General features: G+C 44.7%; 1 protein-coding gene across 1 annotated transcript; it reads left to right on the top strand.

The window, feature by feature from the left end:
• The first annotated feature begins 3,682 nt into the window (after positions 1–3,682).
• Positions 3,683–7,806, top strand: MRPL18 (mitochondrial ribosomal protein L18). Its single transcript, XM_065401245.1, has 4 exons — positions 3,683–3,848; positions 5,277–5,460; positions 6,735–6,969; positions 7,326–7,806. The coding sequence occupies exons 1-4, from the start codon at positions 3,776–3,778 to the stop codon at positions 7,395–7,397; spliced, it is 564 nt and encodes a 187-aa protein (XP_065257317.1). The 5' UTR covers positions 3,683–3,775; the 3' UTR covers positions 7,398–7,806.
• Positions 7,807–8,601: the final 795 nt, after the last annotated feature.

Genomic DNA, 8,601 nt, shown 5'->3' on the forward strand with positions numbered 1-8,601 from the left:
CTTCTCCAGCGCCGGGCTCGTTGGAAATCGCAAATGTTCTCCCCAGGCTTGGGGGGGTTTAATTGCAGGAAGCTAAGGTGCTGCTTTAGTAGCCATAAACCTAGACAATGTCTTCTTGCAGTTTAGCAGCAAGGCACAGGGCTAATTCCCTAGTGCTTGGTGTAACCTTGGAGTTTAGTAGAGCAGAGCCAGTATCTTCTTCAAAAGTAATCCAGTGCAGTTTTCAGAGTTTTTCAGTAGTCTACAGCCCCACGAGACTGCGTTTTAGCTTGATAACTTACTGCAAAATTAACCAAATGTACAGCACTTCAATGACACTTCAGTCAACCTAAGAATAACAAAGAAAAACAAGCTCCTTTAATTTTTCTTTTGTTATTAATATAAAATTTAAATAAAGAGCCAGAAGTCATCTCTGCTTAATCTAGCCCCCCTTTGAAATTCCCGAAAATGCTGGTGGAGTCACCTTGCCTTCCTTTTCTAATTCTGGCCTTAGGGCTAGTCTACACTACCCGCCCGGATCAGCGGGTAGAAATCGATCTCTCGGGGATCGATTTATTGTGTCTCATCTAGACGGATAAATCGATCACCTAATCGACGCGTGTACTCCCACCTCGTAAGGAGGAGTAAGCGCTGTCGACGGGGGAGCCGCAGCGGTCGATTTGCCGCCATCCTCACAGCGGGGTAAGTCGAATAGGATACGTCGAATTCAGCTATGCTATTTGCATAGCTGAATTTGTGTATCTTAAATCGATCCCCCCCCAGTGTAGACCTAGCCTTAGTGAGGTCACACACCGAGATCTGAGAAGGCATAATGTGCTTGGGTAAATTCCAGTTTGAAACAAGCTGTTCTAAAATGTCTGATTGTAAACTTCAAAACAGCTTTTGATTCTATCAAAGGCCACACATAATTTCTCATTGAGTACTTTATATTTAAAAATTAGGCAATCAAGAATAATGTTCTCTATGGTGGAGCATCACTCCCATTTCCGTTCATCTATAGTAAGATTCTCTTAATCTGCACAATCTCTGTCTGCCCCAGATATCTCTTGTATACATTTTAGATATTCCATCTGCTAAAATAATTTCTATCTCCATTTTTAAAGATAGGATAATAAGACTTAAATGCTAGCCTGTAAGGCTAATGCTTGTAGAGTGCATAGCTGTAAACAGATTTCATGAAAAAACAAGAAATAAAGAACTAGTGACAAGTATATACAAATCTGATTTAAATTTTTTTAAATGTAAATTGTAAAATGTAAAAAATGTAAAATGTAAAAATCCTATAGAAATTAAAAGTAACTTTAAAATTGTATCTAACCTGACCAGCCTTTCAGCAAATTGACTCAATATGAGCCTCCTCCTAACTAGTAAGGAAGGAGAAATAAAAGACGCTTTTGATTACATCCCATCCTGTGCATAGATGGTTCCCTATTGGAGAAATGGCAGGGATTCAGGACATTTCACTTACTCCCCTTTTCCTAGAGCAGTGGTCACCATCTGGTCGATGGCGATCCTAGAGGATCTCCCACTTGATCGCGATCTCTGGTGGAGAAGTGGGGCTGCCACTAAGGCAGGCTCCCTGCCTGCCCCTGTCCCATGCTGCTCCTGGAAGTGGCCCTGGGGCTGCTGCGGGGGGGACACACAGGGTCTCCCTCCATGTGCTGCTCCTGCCTGCATACACTGCCCCCACAGCTCCAATTGGTCGTGAATGGGGAGCTGTGGCCAATGGGAGCTGCAGGAGCGGAGCTAGCAGAGAAGGGCAGCGTGTGGAACCACATGCCCCCCGCAGGGGCGTGTTGGCCCCTTTCAGGAGCAGTGTAGGGCCTGGTAGGTGGGGAGCCTGCCTTAGCAGCAGCTACGCTGCACCACAGACCAGGAACCGCCAGAGGTAAGTGCTGCCCAGCGGGAGGCTGTACCCTAACCCCCAGCCCTGAGCCCCCTCCTGGAGCCAGTACCACAAACCCCCTCCTGCACTGCAAGCCCCAGCCTTGAACCAGCACCCCAAGCCTCTCACACTCCAACCCTGAGCCCCCTCCCAGAGCTAGCACCCCAACCCTGAGTCCCCTCCTGGAGCCAGCACTCCATTCCTCCTCCTGCATCCCAACACTGCCCTAGCCCTGACCCCCTCCCAGAGCCAGCAGCCTGTGCCCCCTCCTGCACTCAAACTCAGTCCCAGAGCCTGCACAGCCCCCCCATACCCAATACTCCCTCCCAGAGCTTGCACCCATCACCCCCTCCTGCACCCCAACCCCCTGCCCCAGGCTCAGCCCAGAGCCCCCTCCCACACTGCAAACCCCTAGGCCCCAGCCCAGAGCTAGGGTGACCAGATGTCCCGATTTTATAGGGACAGTCATGATTTTGGGGTCTTTTTCTTATATAGGCTCCTATTACCCCTACCCCCTGTCCCGATTTTTCACACTTGCTGTCTGGTCACCCTGCCCAGAGACCGCCCCCCCCGAGACCCAACCCCCTACCCCAGCTCAGTGAAAGTGAGTTGAGGGTGCGGGGGAGAGCGAGCGAGGAAGAGAAGGGGAAATGCAGTGAGCGGGGCGGATCCTGGGTTGCCCTTAAATTCAAAAAGTGATCTTGGGTGTAAAAAGGTTGGAGAACATTGTCCTAGAGCAGTGGTTCCCAAACTTTATCAACCTCTGAACCCCTTTCACTAAAATGTCGTCTTGCGAACCCCCTCCTAAAAATGAATATTTCCAGGGATTTTCAACTTTACCTGAGTATAAATTATAAAAGCAGTGATCTTGGAAATATAAAATTTGTTTTTATGACATGCTTATTACACACTATTTATTATTATTATTTATCATTACAGTATTCTTATTACATTACGAAAACGGCAACACTCTTCCAAGATCTCACTTTCATAGCTTGTATCACTTTGAATAAGCCTGTTATAAGACAAGGCTCCTATGTTTCATCAAGGAGTATCAGATGTGAAACAAGTATGAAGGTATTTAAGAAGCCAACTTAGAGTTCCTCCTACACAAGCATTCAGGTCTTGAGCAGTCCAGGCAAACAACGCATGTTACAACAAAGCTTAAACTTGTTCTTCATAATAATTTTAAAAACAATACTAGCTGCCTATTTAATTTTAAAAACAGCAAAAAATATCTACCTCCCTTTCCATTTCTTATAAGGAGTCTTGAAGTTTAAATCTCTTGAGTGTGATAGATATGCTTGCTTTGATCTGCTTAGCTCTTGGAAGTCCAGGGGCTCCGGGCTGCTGGCCCCATGGTGCCTGGGGTCCCTAGGGACAGCTCTGTCCGCTATTAGGGATTTTTTTCCTGAGAACCCCCTGTAACATTTCGCAAACCCCAGTTTGGGAACCACTGTCCTAGAGATTTAGTTTATTTCTGGCCCGGGGAATAAAGGTGTGATCCAGAGCAATACTAGCAGGCACTTGTCCTTTACCACCTGCCTCCGAACCTGAGCTGAAAGACTACAAAGGCTAAAACCGTTCCCCATCCCATGATGGGAACCCCGCTGAGCACGGGGGTTATTGGCACAGCGAGGCGCCTGCCTCGTAGGCCTCGGACCTACGCCGCACACAAGCGCTGTGCACGGGGCGGGGCTGCTTCTCGCCGGAGCTGACTGTCTCCTCTTAGCTCCGCCCCCGCTGCGGAAGGGCGGCAGCCAGCACGGTGAGGGCGGAAGTTAGTTGTCTGCTTCCGGAGCAGCCGAGCCGGTCGGGTCAGCAAAGATGGTGGCTCCCGGGCGGCCGTGAGCGCGGGGGACGTTTCACCGCGACTTCTGCCCGGCCACGATGGCGCTGAGGAGCCGGGGGCTGCTGCTGCTGCTGGGTGCCGCGGCCGGGAAACTCCAGGGAGCCGGAAAAGGTGGTTTCCCGCCGCTCCTCGCGATTGCCCTCACCCGCCCCTGGAACCCCCGCGATCCTCCGACCCGTGTCTTCACCCCGCCCGCGCGGGGCTGGGCGGGCCTCGGGTGCCAGGGCCATGGGCGAGCAGCGAAATGAAGTGTCGCCGACACTCAACGCGCTAGTCCCGGTAACGCGCTCTGCGCTGCCAGGCGGACGGGAGGTATCCCGCTTCCCGGGGCGGCCCCTGGAGGGTGGGCGCGAGGCTCTTGTTCTTGGGACTGAGCCTCCTGCACTGGTCGTACCCCATGCTTAGTGAGCCTACCCGGATTCAGGCAGGTCAGCTCTGGCCTGGGACAGCACATTGGCAGGGAGTCTTTCACGGAAACACGGGTGCTTTAGGAAGGTCTGTTGGTGGCAAGCTTTCCTCTGGGTTAGGGCGAACCCAGTGCTCCAGGAAGGTACTGGGAGTACTCTGTCCCTGTAGGTGTTGCCTTTGGTACCTAGGCATTTATAGGAATGCAAGAATCACCATACACAGACTAATTGCTCATCTAGTTATCTGTTGTGTTTCTGATGCTCCCCTGAACTAAATGCTTCAGAAGAAGGAGCAAGACACCCTGTAATGGGTCATAATAGTATAATTTGCCTACATGGGGAAGCTTTTCCTAGATTCTTACTGTGGTATCTGAATGCCAAGGTCTTTCCTGTATGTGGTTACTGAAGATCCCCGTGGCACATTTTTATAAGAAAGAATGTTAACATTGATAGTATTGGCATACCTAAATGCTTCTTGTATCCCTCTTCTGAATATTCTAACTTTTGGTTCCTGCCCAACATTGTTACACAGCTGTGCACTGTTAAACAGCTACTTCACCCCAGAGCGGCTTGAATATGAATGGTTAATGAAGTGATCTATGTACACAAACCTTACTGGACCCTTCAAAATGGAGGGCACTATTCCTTATAAACAATGATCAGTTTCTATTAGATATTTTTTTTGCATCATGAAATTATCCAGTTTTGGCATTTGCAATCTGCACATACAACTGTCCAGCTAGAAATCACTATTGCAAATCAGGTTTCAACTATGTTGGCAGAGGTGTCTAGGATGTCTTTATTCAGTTAGACAGGCAGTTGCCTGGGCAATTACTTACTTTCATTAAGAATAACTTTTTAATCCTTAGATAATCTTTCTGTCATTTATGCATTTGGGTTATAGGCACGAAAAAATTGTCAACTCACTGTTGCAGATCATAAGTGGAAATGTGGTATGCCTTCTGCATTCAACTTACAACTCAGCCCACATACTGTGGAAAACTGTTCAATTCCGCTAAGATTTTCACCCAAAATCTTCAGATCACTAATTCTACATTTCAGGCTTTGTAGACTCAATCTATGTATTCTGTGTATATTCTAGTTCTTTGTTGTTTTCCTGATTTCCCCAAAGGGCTTCGTTTCATATCTGCTGTAGCCAGCTTCAGAACCACTGAGGGTGAAGTGGACACAAAGGAAAATGAGGTTGTTGCCCCAGATTTCATCAACCGAAATCCTCGTAACTTGGAGCTGCTGGCACTAGCAAGGAAGGAACGAGGCTGGGAAACAACATGGCCCAAGAGAGAGTATTGGCATAGGTGAGTCAGAAATCTGTTAACAATAGTGCAGGATTAACGAATGTAACTTTAAAGTCATAACTCCCACACTACAATATTTTTACTTAAATTCAACTGAAGATTTCACTCCATTCAGAAAACAAGATACACCTTAAAGTGTGCTGAGCACCTGCCGTCTGAAAATCGGGGCCCTTAAAGATGTTCAAGTTGGGCAACCAAAATCACTAATCACTCTTGAGACTACAGGCCCACAGTGTTTTAGTGTACCAACAAATAGAAATATTAGCAAGTTAGAATTCTCTGCTGTTGATTCCAAATGAAATAGAAAAGTTGTAAATGAGCTTTTAATTCCAGAGAAATATCTTGTTTTCTGAATAGCCCTGAAATCTTTAGTTGAATATAAGTAAACATATTGTTGTGTAGGAATTACTGCTTTAAGGTTCCACTTATACAAGTCTGAATACATCAGTGGACAAAAATACTTACAAATTAACTATTAATGAGAATAAAATCAGTGAAAATAAAAAAACTTGCAAACTTTTGAACAAGCAATAACCTTTGCAGCCTTAAAATGTGTTTCAGAAGTTTTACTTAGGGCTCTAGTTACCTCTTCAGAGTGTCTTTTGCTTCTGTGCTCTGGTATGCCAAAAAAAAAAAGGGTTCAGAATCCCGGCACCTGATATTTCCCCTAATAGTGTCCCTTAAAAGACAATATTTAGATAACAATTACTTTTAAAAATCCATGAGTCAGTGTTAAGGTTGTTGTAGTGCTTTTCTTTCTACTTTATAAGTGAGAAACACAAAATTTATGATGTCCTTGACTATTTTCCTTGTTTTAAAATTTAGAAATGATGCCATAGTCACATATATTGTAACTTATCAACTTTTAGCTTTTTTCCTAAAAGTTTTGTTTTCAGAGTTGTAAACAAATAATCGTAGAAATGTAGGGCTGGCCTCAAGAGGTCATCAAGTCCAGTCCCCTGTGCAGAGGCAGCACCAAGTAAACCTAAATTATCCCTGACAGGTGTTTGTCTAACCTGTTCTTAAAAACTGCCAATGATGGGGATTCCACAACCTCCCTTGGAAGCCTATTCTGGAGTTTAGCTATCCTTATAGTTAAAAAGCTTTTTTTCCTATCTAACGTACATCTCCCTTGCTGCAGAATAGTGAAGCTGTCTTTCTTTCAGTGTGACACAGTCTAATATAACAAATAATGAAATGGAGTTCTTGAGCAGTGATTTGTTATTCTGTGATTAGCTTTCATGTTCATGATATTTATTTTTTCCCTCATCCAGACTACGGCTTGAGCGGACACAGCACTATGTGGAGGCCTTTGTTGAGCATTGCAGTGGGAATGTCGTTGTCTCAGCCTCCACCCGTGAGTGGGCCATAAAGAGACATCTGTACAGTCCCAGGGGAGTGGCGGCATGTGAAAATATTGGGCGTGTGGTGGCACAACGCTGTCTGGAAGCAGGAATCAACTTTGTGACCTTTAAAGCTGTTATCCCGTGGGAATATCGCTGTGACTCGGTAAGCATCCATCTCCTTGCACTTGATTTCTTTACACAAATTTTACTGCTCCTGAACACTAAAGTGATCCTCAGGTGGCTCAAGCAATGTACCTTAACCAAGAAAGAACTACCAATCCCCTCTTCTTTCAGCTCAGAGCCATGTGGACATCCTATCAGAGCATCTTATCTCTGACAAGCAACACCTTCTTCTGCTATTGCAGTTCAGGGGGCCTCCATGGCTTTGCATCTCAACACTAATTTATAGGACTCCTGTTATTCCAGTACTGGCAGATTTAATTGGTGGGGGGATGATAGGGGGGATGAAAACTACTTTAAACCTTATATTTTACAGCTGTTTCCCTTCTTTAAAACCAGATCCAGCGATTCCAAAAGGCTGTGACAGATGGTGGTGTCGTCGTGGGTGAGCCTCGAAGAATCTATCAATAAAATGAAGACTGTGGGCGAAATTTCTTATAAAGGACTGTCAAACAACTGCTCTCATACAGGAGTGGGCAAAGAAGCAATTCAGGCCCAGAGCTGGGACAATATCGAGCATAGCATCTTATTATAATAAATAAGTGATGCTGATTTTTTTCTTTTTGTTGACTGCAACTCTAACTTGTTCAACGATTTTAATGCCAGAAAAAATCATTATGATCTAATCAGGCCACAATTTCACCCAGTAACTACTCCTTCGAGCCCATATCTTGTGGTTGAGCTAGATCAAGTCTAGATTTGTAGACATCCAGTCTTGATGTAGACTTCAAGTAATGGAGAATTTACCACATCCCTTGGTATATTTTTCAATGGTTAATTACACTCACTTTGTTTAAATAAAATTAAAAAAAAAGCTTGCACTTTATTTCTAATCTGAAGTTATGTAACTTTCAGCTAGTGGATGCCTTTAGTCTAACTGACAAAGACCACTACTATTTGGAATCTTCTCCCCATGCAGGTACCTATAAGAACTGACTTGACATATAAGCAAAATATATTGCACTTCCCCAAAGCAGTCTTGTAGCCCTTTTTAATCCTTTCCAATTCAACATGCTTTCTGATGTGTGGACACTAGAAGTAGAAAACATGTAATGATTTTCCCAGTGCTATATACAGAAGTAATACCATTTCCCTATTTTATAGTACTTTACTTATGCATCCAAGAATCACATTATTCCTGTTAGCCACAGCATCCCACTGGGAGCTCATATTCACTTGGTTATCTGTCATGATCCCTGAATCTTTTCTAGAGTCGCTGGATTACAGTCCACCATGCTGCAGGTGTGACCTGCATTTTTCTTCTTCCTAGATATGACCTTGCATTTGGCTTCATTAAGACACATGTTCAAATGAGCCCAGTTTGCCAAGTGGTCCAAGGTGCTCTGTGTAACTGACCAATCATTTACTACTTGATGCAAAAACCAGGTGAGCTGCAAACTTTAGCAGCACTGATTTTATATTTTTCAAATCATGAATAGATAATGGAATAGTACTGGCCCATGAAAAGGTCCTGGTCAGATGCCACTAGAATGTAGCCCCCTTTGCGTGATCATTCCTCACCTTTAGAAATGTATCAAGTGGCAGTTTTAAAATCCATGGAGTACTGACTTTTAAAAATTGTTCACTACTAAATTAAATCCCTTACAGAAATGAA

This window comes from Emys orbicularis, chromosome 3 (genome assembly GCF_028017835.1).
Source record: "Emys orbicularis isolate rEmyOrb1 chromosome 3, rEmyOrb1.hap1, whole genome shotgun sequence".
Classification (NCBI taxonomy): Eukaryota; Metazoa; Chordata; order Testudines; family Emydidae; genus Emys; species Emys orbicularis.

Bases quoted from the DNA above. Each gene is read 5' to 3' on its own strand.
- MRPL18 (XM_065401245.1), top strand. From the start codon at position 3,776: ATGGCGCTGAGGAGCCGGGGGCTGCTGCTGCTGCTGGGTGCCGCGGCC. The intron at 3,849-5,276 runs GTGGTTTCCCGC...ATTTCCCCAAAG, and splicing joins ACTCCAGGGAGCCGGAAAAG to GGCTTCGTTTCATATCTGCT. The intron at 6,970-7,325 runs GTAAGCATCCAT...CTTTAAAACCAG, and splicing joins GGGAATATCGCTGTGACTCG to ATCCAGCGATTCCAAAAGGC.